The following is a 26,271-nucleotide window of genomic DNA, read 5'->3' as shown; positions in this document are numbered from 1 at the left end:
TTTTGTAAATTTTGTAAATTTTGTAAATTTTGTAAATTTTGTAAATTTTGTAAATTTTGGAAATTTTGTAAATTTTGGAAATTTTGGAAATTTTGTAAATTTTGTAAATTTTGTAAATTTTGTAAATTTTGTAAATTTTGTAAATTTTGTAAATTTTGTAAATTTTGTAAATTTTGTAAATTTTGTAAATTTTGTAAATTTTGTAGATTTTGTAAATTTTGTAAATTTTGTAAATTTTGTAAATTTTGTAAATTTTGTAAATTTTGTAAATTTTGTAAATTTTGTAAATTTTGTAAATTTTGTAAATTTTGTAAATTTTGTAAATTTTGTAAATTTTGTAAATTTTGTAAATTTTGTAAATTTTGTAAATTTTGTAAATTTTGTAAATTTTGTAAATTTTGTAAATTTTGTAAATTTTGTAAATTTTGTAAATTTTGTAAATTTTGTAAATTTTGTAAATTTTGTAAATTTTGTAAATTTTGTAAATTTTGTAAATTTTGTAAATTTTGTAAATTTTGTAAATTTTGTAAATTTTGTAAATTTTGTAAATTTTGTAAATTTTGTAAATTTTGTAAATTTTGTAAATTTTGTAAATTTTGTAAATTTTGTAAATTTTGTAAATTTTGTAAATTTTGTAAATTTTGTAAATTTTGTAAATTTTGTAAATTTTGTAAATTTTGTAAATTTTGTAAATTTTGTAAATTTTGTAAATTTTGTAAATTTTGTAAATTTTGTAAATTTTGTAAATTTTGTAAATTTTGTAAATTTTGTAAATTTTGTAAATTTTGTAAATTTTGTAAATTTTGTAAATTTTGTAAATTTTGTAAATTTTGTAAATTTTGTAAATTTTGTAAATTTTGTAAATTTTGTAAATTTTGTAAATTTTGTAAATTTTGTAAATTTTGTAAATTTTGTAAATTTTGTAAATTTTGTAAATTTTGTAAATTTTGTAAATTTTGTAAATTTTGTAAATTTTGTAAATTTTGTAAATTTTGTAAATTTTGTAAATTTTGTAAAATTTTGTAAATTTTGTAAATTTTGTAAATTTTGTAAATTTTGTAAATTTTGTAAATTTTGTAAATTTTGTAAATTTTGTAAATTTTGTAAATTTTGTAAATTTTGTAAATTTTGTAAATTTTGTAAATTTTGTAAATTTTGTAAATTTTGTAAATTTTGTAAATTTTGTAAATTTTGTAAATTTTGTAAATTTTGTAAATTTTGTAAATTTGGTAAATTTTGTAAATTTGGTAAATTTTGTAAATTTTGTAAATTTTGTAAATTTTGTAAATTTTGTAAATTTTGTAAATTTTGTAAATTTTGTAAATTTTGTAAATTTTGTAAATTTTGTAAATTTTGTAAATTTTGTAAATTTTGTAAATTTTGTAAATTTTGTAAATTTTGTAAATTTTGTAAATTTTGTAAATTTTGTAAATTTTGTAAATTTTGTAAATTTTGTAAATTTTGTACATTTTGTAAATTTTGTACATTTTGTAAATTTTGTAAATTTTGTAAAATTTGTAAATTTTGTAAATTTTGTACATTTTGTACATTTTGTAAAATTCGTAAAATTTGTAAAATTTGTAAAATTTGTAAAATTTGTAAAATTTGTTAAATTTGTAAAATTTGTAAAATTTGTAAAATTTGTTAAATTTGTAAAATTTGTAAAATTTGTAAAATTTGTAAAATTTGTAAAATTTGTAAAATTTGTAAAATTTGTAAAATTTGTTAAATTTGTAAAATTTGTTAAATTTGTAAAATTTGTAAAATTTGTAAAATTTGTAAAATTTGTAAAATTTGTAAAATTTGTAAAATTTGTAAAATTTGTAAAATTTGTAAAATTTGTAAAATTTGTAAAATTTGTAAAATTTGTAAAATTTGTAAAATTTGTAAAATTTGTAAAATTTGTAAAATTTGTAAAATTTGTAAAATTTGTAAAATTTGTAAAATTTGTAAAATTTTTAAAATTTCAGAAGTTTTTTCAAATTTTTTTTCAAAAATTCCTAAATTTTCTAAATTTTCTAAATAAATAATAATAATGTAAAATTTGTAAAATTTGTAAAATTTGTAAAATTTGTAAAATTTGTAAAATTTGTAAAATTTGTAAAATTTGTAAAATTTGTAAAATTTGTAAAATTTGTAAAATTTGTAAAATTTGTATTTTCAAATGTTTTATTTTTATTTTTTCATTCTTTTAAATGTTCTAAGTTTTGTAAATATTCTTCATTTTCTGAATTTTCAGATTTTTTGAAATTTACTAATTTTTATGAATTTCCTAATTTATTTTTAATGATTAATTTTAAATGTTCATTAAAATTTTGAAGTTTCTCGAAAAAATATTTTTTGACTCCTGATCATTCAGGTCGACTTTGAAGTGGGCGACAAAAATATTGAAAAATATTTGCAACGGCCTTAGACTCATTTTGAAAAACACAATTTTGACTAGTAAAATTTAGCTGTGAAACACATCTCTGGAATTTTTTTATTAGTTACAAACAAATGTTTAGGCAGTTCAAATTATTTCAATTTTTTGGTTTCGATTTAAGATTTTACTAAAAGATATCATTATTTTCGGATATCTCTAAAACACAAAATAAAAACAAGTGCTCATACAGGCAATATTACTTTACTTTATTGAATCGAAATTACACAAACTGGAAATGTATGTTTTATGTCCATTTTTTGTTGCTTCCTCTCTCGCTTGATTCTTACTCCTAAATTTCTGCTGCAATGAGACAAACGTCGGCCCTTCTCCCTCAGGCCCAAAATGCATCTCCCCAAATCTTCCTCCCTACTTGTCCTTTTTTTCCGCGTTCAGCGAATTCACGATGCGATTCAGCTCGTTCGCAACCAAATCGTCCAACAGCGTTCCGTTGACGTCGATAAAGTTGGCCACCGACTTGACGACGGTCGCCTCCCGCACTCCACGGCCATCCCGCAGCTGCAGCGTCAGCTCGTACTTGTCATCGTACTTTCGCATATCGGAACTGGCCTGCCAGCGCTTCTGGTTGCCCTTGTCGTCCTTCTGGTTGCCGACGGCAAAGATTCCCTTCTCAACGTACGTCGTGTAGACGGTCAGCACGCCCATCAGGAAGAAGTAGAAACACACGCACACGATCAGAACCGGCTTCGAGGTGGGGAACGAGTACTGGTAGTCGTACCCGAGGGCAATCAGCGCCGTGGACACGGCCAGGGCACAGATGAAGAGCCGGCCGTCGATGATGGCGTGGTGTTCCTTCATGTTGGTTCGGTTCATGAGGGCCGTCTTGACGGAGTCGTCCAGCGCGTGCTTGACCGCGGTTCCGTCCCATTTGTTGATCTTGACGGGCTGGAAAGAGGGGAAATCGCAAAGCATTTTGGTTAAGCTCTGACGTGTCGATTTTGTTGGCAATTTCTTGCCGGTCCAATACTCGCAATTTGCACCAAATTTACCTCGTCATCCTTGTTGCCCTCGTTGGTCTTCGTCTTGGAACCCATTTGAACTAGTATTTAACACGAATTTGTGCAAATTGGAGGATTAAAATCACTAGAAACTTGAACTTTTTTCGCTGAATTCTGGAAAAGTGCGTCCACCGATTGCTGCCACACAACGAACGAACAATATTTTTGACAACTCGACAGCGCGATGTCAACGAGGAGCTCGCTGCAGGGTTGCACACGAAATCGGGATTTACCGAACGAACAAATAAACGAGTGAGATGTGAGCCGACATTGAATCGATGGAATGTAGCGCGCGGTGTGTTTTGTAGAACAAACTAAGATAAGAAATTTGGCACCTCGAATAAAAATAAAATAAATTGTTACCAACCTGGGAGAAGGATAAGAATCGCTGCTCTACAGCAATGCCTTGGCGTTCTCGATTGTGAGATTCCTATTTAAAACTACCCGGACAAAAAATGACAGTGGATTTACAATGATTTTCATTGTTACAGAACCACATTTTTTGCTGTTTAACCAACAACGGTTTTATAGTGAAGTTTGTTGTTCAACAACGTTTTTCATTGTCAAAATGGGGGGTTCGAAGGCTTGATTGAAACCTCTTTTTACACCTATGCTTCCACCCACCCCGGGATTCGAACTGACGACATTTGGATTCTGAGTCCAACTGTCTACCAGCGACACCACCGACGGGAGAATTGTGAGACATGGCAATGACAAGACCTCGAGTGAAACTTTCACCGCTGTGATGGTTAATTTCAAGGAGATTCCAGCATCAAGGATTACTGACCAGTGTGAATGGAATTACCAGGATTACTGAAAATATGTTACGGGTTATTTTTCATTTCTCGGAATAACTTGGAATGCCAGAAACTGCTTGGAATTACATAAAATAATTGGCATTATTTGCAATTGCTACTTGTTTATTTATTTGCTCGGCTATTACAAATATACTTTAAGCCATAGATATATAGAACTTGTTTTACAAGCGATAAAGACTAAGAAATAACAGTATATTTCCTTATTACTACGAATATTTTACATTTTGTAACCAATACAAAAACAAAACAATAACTACAACCTAATTTTCCTTTACTGCTCACTGTTGACCAGTTCGAACCACTGGCGCATGGCGTCGCTCAGCACGAGCGGCAGCTGGCCTAGATCCCGCACGATCACGTAGTACGGGAAGGGGAACACGTCCAGGTAGGACTGCATCACGATCTGGTTGCGGTCGGCCGTAAACAGCGGCACCCGAATGTCCATGATGGAGTGCTGGAAGAATTTCAAATTTTGCATTAAAGTTCACCCGAAAACAAAAGCCGTCAACTGAAGCTACCTTGTTCTCCGGATTGTCGATGATCACGTACACGACGAATATCCGCTGCAGCCGGGCAAGCTTCACCGAGTTCTTGACCTTCTTCTCGCCCTCGCTGAAGATGTTCCGGCCGTCGCTCAGAACCAGCAGCAGATTTTCGAAAATCCCGTTATCCGACGACGAGCAGTCCTCGGCGTTGACCGTCCGCACAAAGTCCAGCAGTTCGGCGATCCGGCTCTGGTTCTGCTCAAAGTTGAGCGAACTGATCAGCTTCGCACCGTCAAACTGGTCGGAATGCTTGAGCAAGATTTTCGGCGACTCCCCGAAGGACATCACGTTCAGCCGGCCGCTCTCGAGCAGGGTCAACGCTTGCGAAACCAACGAAATGGCCTGCAGCGTCAGATCCTTGCTGTTGTTGTGGTCCATCGACTTGGAATCGTCCACAGCGATCGTTATCTTGTAGTCTCGCTGGGCGGCCTTCGTTCGCCGCAGCCAGATCTTGTCCTTCCGGAACTGGGACGCAATGTACGGAATGATCTTCTTCATGTTGATGCGACGACCCGTCCGGTAATCACCCTTCAGTCGGGTGCACTTGGTCGGTTCCAGAATCAACCGCAGCTGTTCGCACAACTCGCGAGCGTTCGGCAACATCTTGTTCGAGATCTGTTGCCAGCGATCGAACTCGTCGTGGCCGGGCTGCACCGCGTTCACCGCTAGCGATTCCTTTTCGACCATTTTACGCATCTCGAGCACCTCGCCCGTGGTCGGTTCCTCCGGCAGGGTCATGTCGTTCAGGATGTCTAGACTGTAGAGAAAAATAGGTTAACATTGGTTCAATTGTGACATGGTGTCGACATGGTGGAAATTGAACTCAAAAAAATAATACTTACACTGTATGAGCGGTCGTTTCCTCCCCTCGCGGCACCCGAGCCGTGTCCACAATTTCTCCCTCAACTTCAACATTCTCCAGCGTTTCAACTTTCTCCCGCTGACTCTCGTCCTTTTTGGCCGGTTTATCCTTCTTGCGCTCATTCTTCTCACTCTCCAGCAGCTCCTTCTGCGTTTCCTCCAGCTCTTCGACCTTTTCATCAACGTCCATCAACTCATCCACACACTCCTCCTCCTGTTCTTTCTGCCCATCGTCCTCCTTATTCTCCTGATGTTGCACCTTTTTGGACTGCTCCTCCGTCGCATTGTCCAGCGTCGTCTTGTCCGACTGCTTCGCATCCTTCACGTGCTGATACTCTTCCGAATCATCCTTCTCCCCTTCATCTTCCTCACCCTCCTCCTCCTTTCCTCCCCTCTCCTCCCGATTCAACTCGTCAACCGTCTTCAGCCGTTTCTTCTCCGCCTTTTCCGGATCGCCCAGCGACCGCTCCTCGTCCGTATTTCCCTGTCGCCGCTTCTCCTCGCGCTGCTTCCGGTCGTTCTGCTCGCGCTTGGTGCGCGTATCCTTCGACTCGGCAATTCCCTGGTGGCCCGTTTCCGACTGCTCATTTTCGGCCTGCCCCACCCCGTCCCGATCCTCGCCCGTGTCCTGTTCATCAAGTTCCGTTTCCTGGCGCGTTTCCGGCTTGTCGGGCTCGTTCGCAACCTGATCGTTCGTGCCCTTGTGCTCCGTGTCCGGCATGGCTTCGATGCGATCCTGCTCGGACCGTTTGTCCTTGGACTCGTGGTGAGGTTGGTCTTTCTGGGCGGATTTTTGCTCTTCTTCGGTTTTTGGCTCTTCCGGTTGTTCATCTTTGTGCTCGTCCGGAATCTGCTGCACTTCCTCGTCTTCCGGCTTGTTTTGCGGATCTTCACCTGTTGGGGGAAGAAAATATCGATTAACTATTTATTGCAGGTCGCATGTTGTCGATGCAAATTCGAAAGTTCCAAAATTCAAAAGCTCAAAAATTCAAACATTACAAAATTTAAAAAATATGTTTCTTAAGGATTAAAAGATTTGAAAATATACTATTAATATTATAATATTATAATATTTGAATATTTTAATGTTTTAATATTTGCATATTTGAATATTTTAATAGTTTGATATTTTATTATTTTATTATTTTAATATTTTAATATTTTAATATTTTAATATTTCAATATTTTAATATTTTAATATTTTGATATTTTGATATTCTAGTATTTTAATATTTTAATATTTTAATATTTTAATATTTTAATATTTAAATATTTTAATATATTAATATTTTGATATTTTATTATTTTAATATTTTAATATATTAATATTTGAATATTTGAATATTTTAATATTTTGATATTTTAATATTTTAATAATCTTATATTGTAATATGTAAATATTAAAATATTTTGATATTTTAATATTTTGATATTTTAGTATTTTAATATTTTAATATTTTAATATTTTAATATTTTGATATTTTAATAATTTAATATTTTAATATGCTTATATTGTAAGATGTAAATATTTTAATATTTGAATATTTTGATATTTTATTATTTTATTATTTTAATATTTTAATATTTTAATATTTCAATATTTTAATATTTTTATATTTTTATATTTCAATATTTTAATATTAAAATATTTCAATATTTTAATATTTTAATATTTTAATATTTTGATATTTTAATATTTTAATATTTTAATATTCTTATATTGTAATATATAAATATTTTAATATTTGAATATTTTAATATTTGAATATTTGAATATTTTAATATTTCGATATTTTAATATTCTAACATTTTAATATTCTAACATTTTAATATTCTTATATTGTAATATGTAAATATTTTAATATTTGAATATTTTAATATTTTAATATTTTAATATTTTAATATTTTAATATTTTAATATTTTAATATTTTAGAGTTGCTTTGGCGGATTTGAACGGTGTGCGTCGCGGTTATCACGCAGGATTTTCGTTGCCGTTTCCGTCTTTGTTTCCCCCCCGATTGTGTGTGTATTTCGACCCGGGTGATTTCGCGATTGTTTGACAGTTGCTTTGGAGAATTTGAACGGTGCGCGTCGCGATTATCACGCAGGATTTTCGTTGCCGTTTCCGTATTTGTTTCCCCCCCGATTGTGTGTGTATTTCGACCCGGGTGTTTTCGCGATTGTTTGACAGTTGCTTTGGAGAATTTGAACGGAGTGCGTCGCGGTTATCACGCAGGATTTTCGTTGCCGTTTCCGTCTTTGTTTTCCCCCCGATTGTGTGTGTATTTCGACCCGGGTGATTTCGCGATTGTTTGACAGTTGCTTTGGCGGATTTGAACGGTGTGCGTCGCGGTTATCACGCAGGATTTTCGTTGCCGTTTCCGTCTTTGTTTCCCCCCCGATTGTGTGTGTATTTCGACCCGGGTGATTTCGCGATTGTTTGACAGTTGCTTTGGAGAATTTGAACGGTGCGCGTCGCGATTATCACGCAGGATTTTCGTTGCCGTTTCCGTATTTGTTTCCCCCCCGATTGTGTGTGTATTTCGACCCGGGTGTTTTCGCGATTGTTTGACAGTTGCTTTGGAGAATTTGAACGGAGTGCGTCGCGGTTATCACGCAGGATTTTCGTTGCCGTTTCCGTCTTTGTTTTCCCCCCGATTGTGTGTGTATTTCGACCCGGGTGATTTCGCGATTGTTTGACAGTTGCTTTGGAGAATTTGAACGGTGTGCGTCGCGGTTATCACGCAGGATTTTCGTTGCCGTTTCCGTCTTTGTTTTCCCCCCGATTGTGTGTGTATTTCGACCCGGGTGATTTCGCGATTGTTTGACAGTTGCTTTGGAGAATTTGAACGGTGTGCGTCGCGGTTATCACGCAGGATTTTCGTTGCCGTTTCCGTCTTTGTTTTCCCCCCGATTGTGTGTGTATTTCGACCCGGGTGATTTCGCGATTGTTTGACAGTTGCTTTGGAGAATTTGAACGGTGTGCGTCGCGGTTATCACGCAGGATTTTCGTTGCCGTTTCCGTCTTTGTTTTAATATTTTAATATTTAAATTTTTTGATATTTTAATATTTTAATATTTTAATATTTTAATACTACGATATTTTAATATTTTAACATTTTAATATTCTTATATTGTAATATGTAAATATTTTAATATTTGAATATTTGAATATTTTAATATTTTGATATTTTGATATTTTAATATTTTGATATTTTAGTATTTTAATATTTTAATATTTTAATATTTTAATATTTTAATATTTTAATATTTTAATATTTTAATATTTTAATATTTTAATATTTTAATATTTTAATATTTTAATATTTTAATATTTTAATATTTTAATATTTAAATATTTAAATATTTAAATATTTAAATATTTTAATATTTTAATATTTTAATATTTTAATATTTTTATATTGTAATATTTTAATATTTTGATATTTTAATTTTTTGATATTTTAATATTTTAATATTTTAATATTCTTATATTGTAATATATAAATATTTTAATATTTGAATATTTGAATATTTGAATATTTGAATATTTGAATATTTTAATACTTCGATATTTTCATATTTTAACATTTTAATATTCTTATATTGTAATATGTAAATATTTTAATATTTGAATATTTGAATATTTTAATATTTCAATATTTTAATATTTTAATATTTTGATATTTTAGTATTTTAATATTTTAATATTTTAATTTTAATATTTTAATATATTAATTTTTTAATATTTTGATATTTTAATAATTTAATATTTTAATATTCTTATATTGTAATATGTAAATATTTTAATATTTAAATATTTTGATATTTTATTATTTTAATATTTTAATATTTTAATATTTTAATATTTCAATATTTTAATATTTTTATATTTTAATGTTTTAATATTTTAATATTTCAATATTTTAATATTTTAACTCACCCTCTTGATTCTCATCCTCGGCCAACTTCTCCGCACCGTCCGGATTCTCCTGGTCCTCCTCATCCGACGAATCGTCGCCATTTTCCTGCTTTTGATCGTCCTCCTTCTGCGCTTCATCTTCCTTCGCTTCTTCTTCCCCTTCATTTTCACCATTTTCCTTCATCTGGTCAATATCGAACGGATTTTCCTCGTTCTGCTCTTCACCGTTCTGGCCATCGGGCCGATCATCGTTGTCCAGGTTGAACTCTTCGTCCAAGTCCAGATCATCCGGCTGCGGTGGTTCTTCCAGCTCGTTGTGGTGCGGATTCTCCTGCTCTTCCTCACCTTCCTGGTTGTTCATATCTTCGATGTCCTTTGGCTTTTCTTTCTTGCTGTCGTCCTTGGCCTGATCAATGGCATCCGTGCCGTCCTGTTCCTCACCGGGAGCCTTATCCTTCTCCGAGTCGAGGTTGTTGTGTTTGTCGTCGGTTTCTCCCGAACCTTTGCCGTCCTCTTCGTCCATCTCATCTTCTTTTTCCTCTTCCTCTTTCTGTTCATCGTCGCCCCAGATTTGGTCGTCGAGCTTCTCGCCCTCTTCAGCGTCTCCCATTTGCTTATCGATGTCTTCTTCGTCGTCCTTATTTTCATCCTCCGAGTCGGAACCTTCCGGTTTGTCCACATCCTGCAGCTTCGAGTCAAAGTCCTCGCTCATGTCGATGCCCTTTTCTTCCTTGTTGTCCTTCTCTTCTTCCTCGTTCTTATCTTCCTGGCCCGGCTTCTTCGCATCGTCCAGCTGATCTTCGCTCTCGATCTTGTTCGATACGTCCTTCTCACCTTCGCCGTCTTCGAAGCCAAACTTCTCTCCGCCCTGATTTCCTTCCTGCTGTTCACCGCCAGCTTCTTCGTCGTCCATCAGGTCCTTCGGAATGCAGAATCCCTTCGTTCCGAGCTCGATGAACACGGTCAACATCACCGACAGCATCTTGGTAGCGATCTTGTGCGCTCCCAGCTGCTGAATCAGGTAGTACTCGACGAGCAGGTTGAACTGCTCCAGGATTGGAATCAACCGGGTCAGCTTCTGAATCATGGCGGCACACTGCTCGGGATTCTTGAGACTCTCCAGCGTTGACAGCAGACTTCCGATTTTGGTAACCACCTTTCGGATGTTCAGCGATTGCAGATCGCTCAGCAGGTCGGAGTTGATTTTTTCCTTCAGATGTTGAGGTTGCAACTCGGACTCTGGACCGGCTTCCTCCGTCTCTTCGAGGCCGTTTGATGTTTCCTTCGGTGTTTCCGCTTCCGGCTTGGGAGTTGAGTACTTCTTGTAGATTTGCTGCATTGCAATCAGGATCGAGTGGATGATGTTCTCGAGCTCGTTGTTCAAACTCTCCTCGTCCGTTTGCTGCTCAGCTGAAGACTCCTCAACGGCTACCTCGTTGCCAACAGTACTCCTTACGATTTCCAACAGGTCAACGATCGGCTTGGCATAGATCGATCGCTCGTCGCAGTTGCTGAACTTAAGCTGATCACCGAGGGCTTCCAACTTAGCGCAAATCACACCAAACTGCTCATCGACGATCCTCACCAAATCTCCCGCGATGTAGTTCTCCTCGGACTTTTTAAGATCCTTGCCGAGTTTGATCGCCAACTTCAAGCAGTCGTTGGACAGCTGAACAATAGGAACGATCGCGCTCTGCGTCAGCACCTGCTCGTTCTTCAGCAGTTTCAGCTCTTCCCTGGGTTCCGCAGGAACGCACTTTAGCAGCAGATTAAACTGCTCCAAAACGCTCTGAACCTGCACGACGCACGCGTTGACGTTCTTCAAATGCCTTCGCGATCGCTCAAAGTTAAACTGCCGCGTCTTGGACTCCAGACAGCCGCCAAGCTGCGTCAGATCCTGGATGCGATCCCTCAGCTCGAACACGTTCGCCACCGATTTGCCCAGCTCCTTCTGCTGGTTCTGCACCAACAGAAACAGGTCGATCGCGAAACCCTTGATGCGATCGATGTTGATCAGTCCGACGTCCGCGTTCGGCTGCAGCATCACCTTCATGAGCATCTTGATCTTGAACACGCACTTTACGTAGTACAGATCGAGCTTGTCGTTGAGGAAGACGATGTGCTGATCGACCTTGCGGTACTTGCTGTTCTGGGCTAGCAGATCGACGGAGAACGGTTTGATGGTCACGTCGACCGGGTCGGACTCGATCGCGCTTTCGACGATACCGCTTCGGTAGCTGAGGCCGAGCTGGGTGAGGCTCTTGTAAAAGTCGGACAGGGCTTTGCGCTTCTGGTTGAGGATCTGTTTGGCTTGCGATTTTTGCTTCGGCTTCGGTTGATCGCGGTTCACTTCGAGCCCGCTGAGGTATTCGATCGTCTCGATTTGATCGTGCATGAACGTATCTAGGCTGTAGATCAGTCCAGGGAAGGGAGCGTGCAAGATAGCTTCTTTAACGACGTTCCGGGACGTTACGAAGAATCGATCAATTTTACCAAACAGCTCCTGGTTCGGAGTGGTCTCCGTCGCCATGTTACGTACGGAGAACTTTTCCTTCAACTTCGGTGACGCCATAAAGTTCTTCACGTCAACCATGTAGTACGTAATCTTGGCTTCCGAGCGCAAGCTCTTGTTCTTCTGCTGGTCGGCGTCGTTGATCTCCGCAGCCGGATCTTTCGGACTAAACACCGGCAGTATCTTCGCCTTGATCTCGTTCTCAAACTCCTTCAGGAACTTGTGCAGCTGTCGATGAACACGCGCGATGTTGTTTCGCATGCTAAAGTACGACAGATCCTTGTTGAACGACTCGATCTTGACAAACTCCTTCAGCTTCTTCTCGATCGGATTGCGCTTCGACTTGATGAACTCTTCAATCTCCGCCGAGAACTGATCGTAGTACATGTGAAGATTGTGCAGCACCGCAATGACCGTGTCCTTCTTGCGGTTGTCCTCAAAGTTCAGATACATCAGGTACTGCTCGAAGGACTTTAAGATGCGCAGACGGTTGGCGAACTCGGCGTAGTTTGAAGACTCGATGAACTGCTTCAGCACGTGCACCAGGTCTTCGATCTTGACCGTTCCTTCCTCGACCTGGTCGTCCTCTTCCAGCAGCTCATCTTCGCCGAAGCAGCGTTCAACCTTCCGGTAATCCAGCAGGTTGCCCAACTTGGCCTTGGAATCACTCTGCAGGAACTCGTGCAGCAGGTTGTACATGAAGAACCAATAGCGGTACGCCTTCGATCGTACCGCTTCGTGCGTACGACTCATGCACTCCCGCCAATACTGCAGCTCCATGCGCATCCAGCGGTGCACAAACTCGACAATGTCCGCTTCCAGCTCGCGCAAGTTGTTCAGCCGATGCGCGACCGCGTTCCATTCGTCGATCTTGGACCGCAGCAGCTGAAGCCCGGTGCTGAACCGGACGATCGGGGCCGTCGACGGAAGGGCGTGGATTCGCTCGATGATCTTGATGATGTCTTTCAATCCGGCATGGTCGGGCCACTCCAGTAGAAGAGCTTGCACCGAGGCTTCGACCTTCTTCAGCACTTCAACGCACTGAACCACTTCGGTAATGTTGGAATCCTTGTAGAAGTTGTAGGCGTGGGAGCCGGGCAGGTTAAGGTCAAGATCATCGTACTTTTCCTGCACCATGCCTATCAGGAAGCTCAGACCAGGATAGAAACTCTCATCCAAGGTGCTGTTCAAAGCCGACCTGTACTTGTGCAGAAGTTGGTAGAAGATCGCGGTTTTCGTCCGGAACGGACCAACAAAGTCGGGCGCGATCACCTCCGGCAGGTTTGCTACCGTTTCCGGATTGTAGTAGTACGACTTGGAGAACTTGTTCATCAAGTAGATGAAACTCTCGCAGATCAGTGCGTAGTCTTCGTTGCACACCGTATCGTTCAGTCGTGCGTTTCTCTTGACCGTGTCCACCTTGATCACCTGCTCCAGCGTATCGTTCTGAATAAAGTCAGCAAAGTCCTCGTCCACGTAGTTCGGGAACATGTCCCCAATCTCACGCTGCGCCATAACCTCTTCACTCTCTTCCTCACAGTGACTCTTCGTTTGGTACAAACTGTCCTCCTCGGCTTGCTTCTTCCTCCGCAAATGCTCCTGCTTCTGCCAAATCTGGTTGCACACGTTCACAATGCGATCCAAATCTACAAAATCCCCCTCACCAATCGCTCCGCGAAGCGTGATCGCGTTCTTGACCTCCTGCAGCTTCGACTTGAGCAGCCGGAAGTAGTTGGCCTCGCTGTGATCGATCTTCTCCAGCACCGAGTAGATGTTCACCTTGTGTCCGGAGGACTCTTCGTCAAACAGCTTGATCGAGCTGACCATCGGGAACTGTACGAACTTTTGCAGAATCTTGCCCAGCGCGTCCTTCTCCGCCAGGTCGTAAAACACGCCGTTCGCGCTCTTCAAGCCAACCGAGTCGCGCTTGATCGTGAGGCAGTGCTTCAGTCCGGTCAAGCCGTATTTGAGCGTAGCGATCGCACAGCACACCGGCTCGAGGAAGTCCCGGTAGTAGCCCTCGTACCGCTTCAGCGTGTGGTGTTCGAACTTGTTGGCGATGTTGATCCACAGCTCGATTTGCTTGATCGTTTCGTTCACCTTCAGTTGGAAGTTCTTCGTTTCGGTGCAGTTCTTGATCGGGTTCTTTGTGTCGATCTCAAAGTCTAGGCATAGCTTGGCGGCTCTGGTCATTGCGAGGATCGTGCCCGGGTAGCAGCACGAGATCAGGAAATTGTTGACGTCCTTGGCCAGTTCGGTGTAGATGTTGTCGACGGGACGTAGCGCGACCTTGCGGCACAACTTGCCACGTTTCTCTTCGAGCGCTTCCAGCTGCTTCAAGAAGGACTGCTTGGTAGCCTCTCCAAGTCGACGGTAGTTCATGACGATCGCCATGTACTCGTACGCTTGCACCAACGTCTGGTAATGCTGGATGTCCTGATCAGTGTACGTCTTCTTCAGTGCGTTCTTCTCAACCGGGTCCAGCAGAGGCAGATAAACCATCAGGTTAAGCTCGATCACTCCGCGTAGCGAATTCAGCAGCGAGGTCAGCTGCCACTGACGGTTCTTGTTGCCGGTGCGATCATCTCGCAACTCCCTGGATTGCTCTACAAATTGACCCAGCTCTTCAGTGGCAGCGTTAAAGTCCTGGACAAATTGTTCCTCCGACAGATCGCGATGGATCGCCGAGCGAATACTGTCGATCTCCTTGAGTAACCTTTCAGCTTGACCTTGCGCCTTTGTCAGTCCAACGTACTGCTGATCAAACTCACTCCGCATAACAGTCGCGTTGCTCCAAACGGTATCGCGGATGAGCCTGACCATGGCTCTCCACTCGGGGAGCTCTCCGAGTCCCGTTGATCGCAACTCGCCACCGTTGGTCAGCAGAATCGACAGGCAGTTGCTGGTCAGGATGGGGCCGTGTACGGATTGGTTCGAATCTTGCTCCAGATGCGCTTCGTAGCTGGCTTCGGTTTCATTTTTGAAGCAAACTGCTTGGTTGATGGCTAGAGAGTTCATCTCCAGCTCGTAGAGCTGCTTCTGGATCGAGGCAAAGTAGGTGCGAAGGTTGCGGTAGAACCCAGTCGGGAGACTTTTCAGCAGGTCGTCGAATCCTTCGCTGCCGATCAGTCTCTGCAAAAGCTCATCCATTTCAAGCAGCTTTCCATGTTCGGCACTGTTGAGCCGTTTCAGCAGGACCAACGCGTCCAGGTTGAGCGATCGTACGCTGGCGATGTAGTCGTAGTTCACTTCAGCCCTGCCGGCGAGTGATTTCAGCAAAAAGTACTCCAGCAGCGGCAGCATCTCCACCAGAAACTTGTACGAATAGGTCTCGGTCGGGTCACAGCCAGCGACAAACTTGCGATACCGGTTCAGCTGTGCGAGGATCTCCGTGAGGCGATCACCTTCTTGGGCGTCACCAAACTGCGCGATCAACGCAATCAACCGACGGTAGTCCTCGCTGTCCAAGCTAGCTTCAGTCTCTTTCTGGTCGAAGGTCAACTCCGTTGACCAGCTCGACTTGGCCAAGATCGATCGCCGAAGATCGACTGTATTGGAATGGTTCAGCAGCGCGACCCGCTGCAAAAAGTCGCTGTAGTCGTACAGCTTGGTAAGTCTCGGCACGAGACGCAACCCTTCGTTGAAATCGACGTGGCGAAGTCGGTACTCGATCTGATCTTGGCTGTAGAACGGCAAGTTGTTCAGGAAGCGTTTAGCGTGCAGCTTGCGATGCTCCGTCAGCGGATGAACGGAACTTTGGACGGATTCTTCCAGCGAGTGGCGAACTGCAGCGAATCGGGTTCCTTCAAGAAGCGACAGGCAGTGCTTCTGGATCCACTTAAAGTGCAGCGTGATGTAGTCCACCAGCGCGGTGTTGACCTCCTTGTTGATGAACAGGTTCTGATGGGACAGCTCGATCAAGCGGTTGATCCAGAGGTACGATCCGATCAGCTTGGTGTAGAGTTCGCCGTCTAGACGTGTGTCCTTCAGTGCTCCCTCGAGCAGTGGTTTGAAGTTTGCGAGGAAGTCGTACAGCTGAGTGACGAGCTTGTGCTCAACCGTGTCGTTGATGATCTTAACCGAAACGGCTTTCGAGTAGGACAGGGCATCGATCTTGCTGAGTTTGGTAGCATTCTGCACCTCGATCGCTTTCAGGGTTGTGTTGAGCAGTAGAGTTGCACTGATGCGATGCTGCTCGGGCGTACTGTCTTCCTGGTAGTCTCGAATCCTCGGGAACATTGATCGATTCCAGGGGAGGTTACCTGTTTTACCAAACTTTTCAATCGTGCTGGAAAGCACTTGGTTCAGCTCGATCAGTTGCTGTACCACTTCACCAACAGTCAACACAGCTTTGCTGCTTTCTTCAGAATCCACCTTTTCTCGCTTCGTGTGCTGGAGATCCCGGTAGCCGGACAGGCTTTTCTCCGACGACTTCCACTGGCTGTCAGCGCAGGCTTCCAGCTGCACATCGATCACAATGCCGTTCGAGTTGGCGCCCTGCGTCTCTTCTTTCGGTTGAACCTGCTGAAGTGTCTTCAAGCAATCGGACAGGTAAATTCGTCGACTCTTGACGTCCTCGAAGCTCGACACTTCATACAGCAGATGGAACAGGTACTTGACGTTGTCCAGAGTTACGGCTGACTGTTGCGAGTAAGCCGAAGCGATGTTCGTCAGCAGCTCGACGACGTCCGGGAAGCTGTTCTGCGCACATCTGAGAGTGGTGAGAAGTGGTTCCGCTTGTAGCTTGATCAGCTGAAGACCCGTCAGGTTGTCCGATCGCAGCAGGACGTTTTCAAGCTGAACCAAGTTCGGGATCGTGACAGCGTTCTTAATTTCGTCCTTGATCACAGTCTTCAGTGCGTTTCGGTAAAACTCCAACCCGTACCCGAGTAGATCCGTGTTTGAAGACCTGACGTACACTTCCAGCGCACTGATCAGCAGGCACTTTTCCTCGATCATGCCCAGCCGCTTGTTCTGCGCCACGAGATACGCAAACTTGATCACGTGCGCAATCCCAAACTGGTTAAACTCTGACACCTTCTTCAGTCCCTTGTGGATCGACAAGATCGTATTGATCAGCGCAAGGTCTCCAACTCCGTTCGCAAACACCAACCGCCGCAGATCGTCATCGCCGTACGTCTCCTTGTGCAGCGCCAGCTCAATGCAACGGTTTCGCATCGCTCGCGAGATCTCCCCGTTCTTCGGGTCAAGCGTGAGGAACGCTCGGAACTTGGCGTGCGCTCGGATGATCTCGGACTCGTTGTTCGCGTCGACGCCCTTCTCCGAGATGAGCAGACTGCCGTCGGGCTCGAAGATCGGATTGAGGCGATCGAGGATTGCGGACGAGACCAGGTTGACGTGCTCGAGGCAAATGTACTGGCCGTATTTGAGCGATTTGACGACCTTGGAGTCGACCCACTCGAAGTGACCGCCGGTGTTGAGGGTTTCGGCGTTTTTGGAGATGGTGGCCAGCGCCGTTAGGACGGCGATCATGCTGGGAATTTTCGGGTGGGCGTGAGCGATGGTCGGTTGACCTGCTAGCAGCGTTAGCACGTTCTGGAGTGCCGTCAGTCGTTTACGGAACAGGGCCAACTCTTCGGTTTGAAGGTTTTTGGTGGCGAATGCTAAAAATGGTAAGAACCGACATTGTAAGTACCGTGAAACCTTAAACATTGTTTAGTAACTCACCCATCTTGCCGTCGTTGAACTGCACGTACTTTTCCCACGTCGCGATCAGCTGCACCAGCAGCGATCTCCCTCCATCAGCCAAGGCCGCCTCCTTCACGGCATCCATCACGATCGCCTCGACGTTCGAGGACACTTCCTCCAGGTGCCGGTTAAAGTCAAACTGCTGGAAGCTCCCGGTTACCGAGTCGTCGATCGTGTCCACGTTGCAGAACTTGTTGCTCAGCGTCGTCAACAGGTTGATGATCTTGGTCTTGCCGGAATCGCTCGGGCCACAGAGGATCACCGGCTTTTCCATCAGGACGCACTCGGTTACGTTGCGGAGCGTTTCAAGCTGGCTGGTTAGCAGGAGAGGGAACGTGTTCTGGGTCTTTTGCGAAATCGGGTTCATCTCGTCGGACTTGTTGAGCTTTTCCAGCACAAGATCGCCCATGTAGAGTTTGTCGTCGGTCCAGTACACTGCGATGTCCTGGGAGCGCTGCTCCAGATCGTACGCATCGCAGGCGAATACTCGGGAGAACACCGCCAGGATGTAGTTCTTGTCTACGTCGGTTCGCATTCGTTGATAGTAGACCAGCTTCATCTTCTCGAACAGTACCAACAGGAAGTTGTCGTACGAATCTCTGGCGCAACTGAACTTCTTACGGAAGAATCCAGTCCGTTCGCTGAAGAACAACTCACACCAGCGTAGAATGTCTCGAAGATTCGCCTCGAACGGTCCTCCCTTGTAGCCAAACTCCAGGTTGGCAATTCCCGTCTCCAGCGCTTCCGAGAACAGCACCATCCTCTCCGACAGGTCGAACTTGACCGATCCGGTCGTCGCGTTGAAAGCTTCAAAATAACTAACATCGCCTCCAACCTCCCTTCCAAGATCCTCGATCAACCCGCTTCCAGCGCTCGCAAACTTCTCCCGATACTTCCCGTCAACGACGTACAGCAAATCCGCCCGCTCCAGCTTCCGCAGATACACCTTGGTGAACCGATTCAGGAACGACTGAGGCAGTCCCTTCCGCCCTCCTCCCTGACGCAGCGGGTTCTGCGCGGCAAAGATCCTCGTCTTCGCGCCCAGCTTGAACGTTTTGTTCAACTCGGCGATAAACACCTCACCACGGTGATCGAGGATCGCGTTCAGACCTTCCAGCACGCTTTGCGGGGCCAAATTCAGCTCGTCGAGCAGGATCCAGGTGTTTTTCGCTTTCAGCGCGGCTAGCAGAGGTCCGTCACGCCACACGAAGGAACCCAGCTTGGATTCGGTGGCTTCGACCTCGTTGTTGGTCAGTTCTAGGGTGCGATCGTCCGCGGGTAGATCCGTACCGAACAGGTCGGCCAAATCGGTGTGCTCGCACAGGTTGATCCGCACGATGGCGAAGCCGGCGGCACGGGCTAGGTTCTCCACGAGGGACGTCTTGCCGACGCCGGGTGGACCTTCGAGCAGGATTGCCTTGTCCAGGGAAAGTGCTGAGAGGAGACGGAACAGGTTGTTTTGGGTTGTTGGAGCGCTGAACATGAACTCCGTGGCGCGATCGCGCTGAACCGGGTTCAGCTCAATGTAGAAGGGACTGATTCCGAAGGAGGTTTCGTTGGACTCAACGGTGGAACCTCGCTGAAGCTTGAACTGCTTGATGTCCAACAGTTTTTGCATCAAAGCGTTGAGCGCGGCAAGAATCTCTTTCCTGATTGCGACAATCTCCTCGAACGTCTCGTACGGAAGCATCTCCAGCGAGTCCAGGAAGACCGTCTCCAGTCCGTACATCAGCGACTCCGCGAGCGACAAGCTCGCTTGATTCTTGTTGATGAAGGCAACCCACGCCAGCACGTCTCGAATGCTAAAGTTAAGCTTGTCGATCTTATTTTTCAGCACAAACACCACTCCGATGATCACTTGGGCCAACTTGTTGCAGCAGTCCACGTCGGTCAGCCCCTTCTTCAGAGCATGCTCCGCGATCCGCACCAAATCATCTCGTGAATCCGTAGCTCTACACCAAATCTCCGTCAGCCGATTTCGCAACGCTGGCGACAGTTCCTTCTTGCCAAAGTCACCGCCGGGATTCATCGTGGCCAGAAACTGGAAGCCCTCGGAAGCCGTAATGACAAACTCGGACGCCCCCGCCGAGACGCCTCCCTTTTCCGCCAGCAGCAGCGTTCGTTCCGGCTCCAGCACGCAGTTCAGCCGCTCGAGGACGGAATCCTCTGCGAGCGAGATCTCGTCGGCGAGGAAGAAGCCACCTTCGGCCATGGACAGGACCAGCGGTCCGTCGGACCACTCAAACAGTTGTTTGGAGTCCTTCTCCTCGGATTCCGCTTGACGATGCGGGCGAAGCCCGCCCAGGAAGTCCGCACCCTCCGTGTGCATGTGACAGTTGAGGATCCGCAGGGTGGTTCCTAAAATCGATCGTTCCCGGTTAGTGCCGGTTTGCCTTTCTTCACAACAGTAGTAAATCCGTCATTGCCATTGTCCCCAGTGCGCGGAGCTTACCTCGAATCGCCGCCAGTATCTGACAGATTGTGGTCTTGCCACATCCGGTCGGGCCGACCAGCAGCACGGGTTCGTTGAACTGCAGCGCCTTCGCCGTCAGCACCGCCATCCGGCGCATGTCGAACGTCCACACGACGCCGTCGTGCGCGGTTTGGCGCTCCAGCTGCTCGAGGATGCCACGCGTCACCTGGGATGTTGCGGTGGCCTTCAGCGTAAACAGGGCGTCCTCGGCGGCGCGCTTCCGGAAGTGGGTGTAGAGCGCTTCCTGGATGATCTTGGTTTCGTACAGGTTGCGAATCTTGAAGAAGAGAGAGAGAGTGGTTATCATCGCTCAAGGGAATAATCAATTCTTACCTTCGACGACAGCACCAAATACCCCTCATCGATCAGGTGCTGGTTCCAGTCGTAGCTGCCGTCCGCGAGCAGCGCCTTGTCCGCGTACGTGTACCGATTGCCCCACCGGAACAGATCGCGCAGCGTAAAGTTCTGCTTCGCGGTACTCCGCCGATTCAGCTGCAGCTCCGACATCACCTTGACCATCTTTTGCGAGTACGAGCGCGGGATGAGGCAGCGCTTCTCCAGGATGACCTCCAGCTCGGCCCGCGGGATCTCCGAAAAGTGCAGCTCGATGAAGCGGTTCTTGAAGGCACGCGACAGCATCTTCCGGCCGCCGTACAGGCCGGGTGGGTTCTGCGTGGCGAAGAGCATAAAGTTGGGGTGGGCTTTGACGACGACTTGCGTTTCCGGGATGAAGAGTTCGCGGTTGTCGTCGAGGACGCGGTTCAGCGCTTCGAGGATGTCGCTGGGGGCGAGGTTCAGCTCGTCCAGGATGATCCAGAAGCCGTTGCGCATGGCTTCGACGAGGACGCCCTCCTTGAAGGTGAGCTTGCCGGTCACGTCTGCGACGTACGTGCCGATGTACTCTTGGAGGTCGGTGTGCTCGTGGTTGTTGATCCGGAGGCACACGTTGCCGCTGCGTTTGGCGATGTACTCGATCAAGCTGGTCTTGCCGGCGGAGGTGGGGCCTTGGAGCAGGACGGGCAGCTTGCCGATCGAGATGATCCGCGCTAGATCGCGCAGGTTGTTCTTTACACTCTCCGTCAAAATGTAACTCTCGCACTCCTGAACCTCCTTCGAACCTTGCTCGATCCAGTAGCCTTCAAAGTTGAGCTGCTCGCCGTCGGCGGGTTTGGGGATCTGCTGCGAGATCGCCTGGTGCACGTCGTTCAGCAGGGTTTTCTGGATGTAGGTCAGTACCGTGGCGTGCGACTTGAGATCGAGCTGGGTGAGGAAGCTCAGACAGAAGCTCTCGTACAGGTTGCGCTCGATCGATCCGCACAAGTTCTTGGCGCAGATGCTGAGCGCGCGGCACAGAGTTCGCAGCGAGAAGACGGGTTTGTTGCCGAGGCCGTCGTTCAGCTCGAGCTGGGACAGGGCGCGAAGTCTGCGGTACAGTTTGACCGTGTTGAGGATTCGGACTTTCTGAATGCCGGTACTGCCGAGGTAGTCGTTGACGAGGATCAGCAGATCGTTCTCGGCGACCAGTTCGTCGACGAAGAACTCCGTGAAGCGATTCCGGATGCCAACGGGGAGGTCCTTCTTGCCAACGTCCGTGTTGGGGTTCATACAGGAGAAGATGCGAAAGTCCGGGTGGCGCTTGACCGGGACGAAGTCGCCCTTTTCGAGGAGGACGATCGAGCCGTCCGGCTCGAGGATCGTGGAGAGGCACTCGAGCGTCTCGGTGGAGGCCAGGTTGATCTCGTCCAGCAGGACCCAGTCGCCGTTGCGGATGCAGTTGACGAGCGAGCCCGGGATGAAGGCGAACGACACGTTGACGGAGTTTTTGAGCTGCGAGTCGAGTCGGGTGAGCTTCTCCTGGAGGGTGGTCCACTTTTCGTAGATGTTCTCCAGGCGGAGTTGCTCGTCCTGTTTGCGCAGGAAGACCTTTTCGGCGATTTTGAGCATCAGCTTGACCAGCACGGGGAACTCGCCGCGGTTGTAGCAGATCGAGACGTTCGTGAGGAACTTTTCGTTCTTTTGCGCGTTGAACGTCTTGTTGAAGAGGAACTCGAACTCGTAGCGAAGCGGGGTGATGACGTAGCTCAGGTCAACGGGTTTGAAGCCGCCAACGAGATCGGAGACGTCCGACTGGTTGTTCATGTTGACGACGACCAGCTTGTGGTGCGTTTGGTAGGCCAAGTACTGAATTGAGCTGGTTTTGCCGACTCCGGTTTCTCCCACGAGCAGGATCGGTTCGTTTTGGGCCACGGACACGGCGATTCGCTCCAGCAGGCAGGACGCAGGTCGGGTGAAGGAGAACGTCGGCGCCTTGCTTTGCAGCTTAAAGTCCTGCGTCTTGACCGTGCTCGAGGCGTTCTTGTCCAGCCGGATCTTCTTGTGGGAGAAGGCGTTTTCGTCGTTCTCCAAGTTCTCCTTCAAGTTGCGCTTCAACAGAACCCGGCCAATTTTGACCTCCTTCGACGTGGCCACGTCCACCTCCGGCTTGTACTCCTCGCACAGGTGATCACAGCGACTCTTGTTGATGCCGATGTTGCCGCCGATGCTCAGCACCAGGTTCCGGCGAACGTCGCCGGCCGGCAGGTGAGAGCAAAAGATGTCCACCGCGTTCTGGAACACAAAGTACGCGCACTCCGTGCTGGTCACGGAGAAGGTCGGGTTGGAGCGACGACACAGCTTGATCAAGTCGCGGGTTGATACCAGGCGGCCGGAGTTGGGAAGACCAAGAGTTCCACCTTCGTGCTGAAAGCGTGGCAAGCTGGACTCTTCCTGCGTTGCAGGAACGTCCGAGTTCTGCTGCTCTAGAATGCTGACGCTTTCGACGATTTCGTTGTTCTGGATCGCGTGGCAGCCGCTGGAGAAGGTGAGGTAAATATCCACGATCCGACTAGCGACGGTGGCCAGTTTTGGGAAGTTGGTGCAGATGATGGTGCAGAGTTCGGTGCGGGACAGCGGAAGGACGTTCACCGTGTAGAGGTACTTCTCCAGCAGGGAGTAGGTGCTGTGGGCGGTGGCGGTGCCGCCGGATTTGTGAGTTCGGAGCGTTACGAACAGTTGAAAGCCCGGTTGGATGCGTAGACAGTCGCGGAATCCGGGCACGCTGAGGTAGTTGTTTTCCAGCAGGTTCGTCAGCACCGTGCAGACGTCCTGCGTTGCAGAGTCCAAATCTTCCAGCAGCAGCCAGTACCCGTTCATGACGGCCTGCGTCAGCACACCCGGCTGCCACACAAACTCTCCCGGAGTATCCGTACAGCGGTACTGTCCCAGCAGCATCTTGCTGTCGGTTTGATCTCCGAGCTGAATCCGCAGGAACCCGTTCCGCGGCGCTTCCTTCCTCAACTGCTCCAAACCTGCGTCGAACGTGACTTCGTCCTCGCCGTTAACCTTGCGCTTCTTGCTAGGCTTGAGCGCCTTCTTCATACGACGCTCCACTTCCTGCGCCTTCGGACCAATCCGACCCGTCTTCCGGGCCAAATACTCCACCAACGAGGTCTTCCCGCAACCAACCGGCCCGGACAGACAAATCGCCCTCCCCGACGAAACTCCCAGCGCCAAACTACGCACGTTCAACCGTGTCGAGTCCACGATGACCAGCTCCTCAGGTTCTTGCTCCTTCGCGCGATAAAACTCGCAATTACTCGCGTCGAAAATCGGCAACATCACGTCGCCCACGTTCGTGACCACGTTGCTCCGAAAGTCCCACCGAATCTTCTCCCCGCAAGCTCCAACTTCTTCCTCGTTGACCACTCGTCCCACAGCCATCTCCTGCTGCTGCTCCCGAACCACAACTTCCAACGGAATATCTCCGTCCAGTACGTTCAACTGACTCTGCGTCATACAACTGACCGTGGCCAGAATCCGGTTGTAGTAATACCGCTGCCTCGGACAACCCTTCCCAGCAAACTGCTCAAAAAACTCGGACCAATTCCAAGCGGACCGAAAGTGGGCCGGATCGGCCACCAAAAACCGATAACAGCACCGAACCAGCTCCAACTCACTGACCGGACCCTTTTCCAGCTTCTTCTGCTTCTGCTTCGGCGTGTACGCCAGCGATTCCCCCACCCCAAACGGCGGAGCACTGTGACGAAAGTATTGCACGGCGAACCGCAACACATCCGGGCAGCAGTGCACCAACTTGGAAAGTGCAACGCACTTTCGTCGGTGCGCTTCGCGATCCGGCGTTCCGCCGGAACTGTTCTCCCCGAAAGCACCCGCAACGATCAGCAGCAGCATGCTCGCGAATCCACTCCCAATCTCCGTCGTGTACTGTGGATCCTCAATCAGTCGGCCCAGCACCGTGGCCAGCTCGTCCATGTGGGACGATGTGAGCTTCTGCGAACAAAAATCAACGTTAAAATCAAATTCCGACGAAAAACCCATTCCTCCCACACTTACAGATAACCTTAAAAATGGTTCCACCTCGGCGCAGTCGAATTTCTCGCGCAGTCGGCGCAAAACGCGCCGAACTTTTTCGCAGTCCACTTCCATACTGGATGCTGCACTTAATTTGCAAACTTTCACCAAAATCCGTCACGAACTTGCACGGAATATGAACGATCTCCGAACCGGAGCAGAAAATCACACGCGAAAAAAACACGACCCGCATCGAACACGCGACCGATGGTAAATAAACTCTGAACGTTGCGCGCACATCAACAAAAGCACGTGCGAGTTTGGCATTTCTGTGCACGGTGACGGGAGGGTGTGCGATGTTTGAAAGTATTCGATCTTTTTGATGTGATTGCTAGAAGTTACTCTCGCATTGGGTATTTACTTTGGATACGTTTGTTTTGATTTGTTTCTCAAGATGAAACACATAAAAAGAGACGTAAATCTTTTAAATTCCATCAATCAGCAAATTAACGGTTAATTTGAATGTTTAGAAACTCACCACAGCTATTTTCAATTCACAACCGCTCATTTACACCATTTACTCCCGTTTGACAGTTGCAAAAGATGATGCACCGATAGATGAATTAAAAAAACAATGATTAACGCTTGGATCTGTTTGTATTTGAATGAAATGAATGAATGTTTGAAGCTAGGTTTGAAGTTCTGCTTATGCTGAAGCCACATCCACATCGCAGACTTTTCAACCATGATCTACTATGGGCTACTTTGATTGCTTTGATTGCTTTGACCAAATTGACCAAAATGGCCAAAATGACCAAAATGATCAAAATGGCCAAAATGACCAAAATGACCAAAATGATCAAAATGGCCAAAATGATCAAAATGGCCATAATGAACAAAATGACGAAAATGACCAAAATGATCAAAATGGCCAAAATGATCAAAATAGCCAAAATTACCAGAAACGTCAAAATGTCCAAAATGACCAAATTGACCAAAATTATCAAAACAGGCAATATGATCACAATGGCCAAAATGACCAAAATGACCGCATTGACCAAAAAAATCAAAATGGCCAAAATTACCAAAATAACCAAAACTGTCAAAATGACCAAAAAATCAAAATGACCAAAATGCTCAAAATTACCAAAATGATCAAAATTGCCAAAATGATCAAGATCGCTAAAATGGCCAAAATGACCAAAATGGTCAAAATGATCAAAATGACCAAATTGACCAAATAGACCAAAATGATCAAAATGGCCAAAATTACCAGAATGACCAAATTGACCAACATGATCAAAATGATCAAAATGATCAAAATAGCCAAAATTACCAAAAACGTCAAAATGTCCAAAATGACGAAAATGACCAAAATGACCAAAATGATCAAAAAGACCAAAATGATCAAAATGGCCAAATTGACCAAAATGAACAAAATGGCCAAAAAGATCAAAATGGCCAAAATGACCACATTGACCAAAAAATCAAAATGACCAAAATGCTCAAAATTACCAAAATGATCAAAATGGCCAAAATGATCAAGATGGCTAAAAATACCAAATTGACCAAAATGGCCAAAATGATCAAAATTGCCAAAATGAGCAAAATGGCCAAAGTGATCAAAATTACCAAAATGACC

General features: G+C 45.3%; 2 protein-coding genes across 2 annotated transcripts; both read right to left on the bottom strand.

The window, feature by feature from the left end:
• Positions 1 to 2,607: 2,607 nt before the first annotated feature.
• On the bottom strand, positions 2,608 to 3,609 carry LOC120416824 (signal peptidase complex subunit 2). Its single transcript, XM_039578710.2, has 2 exons — positions 3,430 to 3,609; positions 2,608 to 3,325 (listed from the first exon to the last, which is right to left on the bottom strand). The coding sequence occupies exons 1-2, from the start codon at positions 3,472 to 3,474 to the stop codon at positions 2,789 to 2,791; spliced, it is 582 nt and encodes a 193-aa protein (XP_039434644.1). The 5' UTR covers positions 3,475 to 3,609; the 3' UTR covers positions 2,608 to 2,788.
• A 743-nt stretch (positions 3,610 to 4,352) lies between these two features.
• On the bottom strand, positions 4,353 to 24,908 carry LOC120416821 (midasin). The gene is made up of 8 exons (XM_039578708.2): positions 24,672 to 24,908; positions 20,613 to 24,608; positions 20,259 to 20,556; positions 17,786 to 20,164; positions 9,607 to 17,721; positions 5,644 to 6,556; positions 4,775 to 5,558; positions 4,353 to 4,710 (listed from the first exon to the last, which is right to left on the bottom strand). The coding sequence occupies exons 1-8, from the start codon at positions 24,762 to 24,764 to the stop codon at positions 4,528 to 4,530; spliced, it is 16,761 nt and encodes a 5,586-aa protein (XP_039434642.1). The 5' UTR covers positions 24,765 to 24,908; the 3' UTR covers positions 4,353 to 4,527.
• Between the last annotated feature and the right edge of the window lie 1,363 nt (positions 24,909 to 26,271).

Source organism: Culex pipiens, chromosome 2, assembly GCF_016801865.2.
Source record: "Culex pipiens pallens isolate TS chromosome 2, TS_CPP_V2, whole genome shotgun sequence".
Lineage (NCBI taxonomy): Eukaryota > Metazoa > Arthropoda > Insecta > Diptera > Culicidae > Culex > Culex pipiens.
This window is presented reverse-complemented; position numbering and strand designations above follow the sequence as displayed.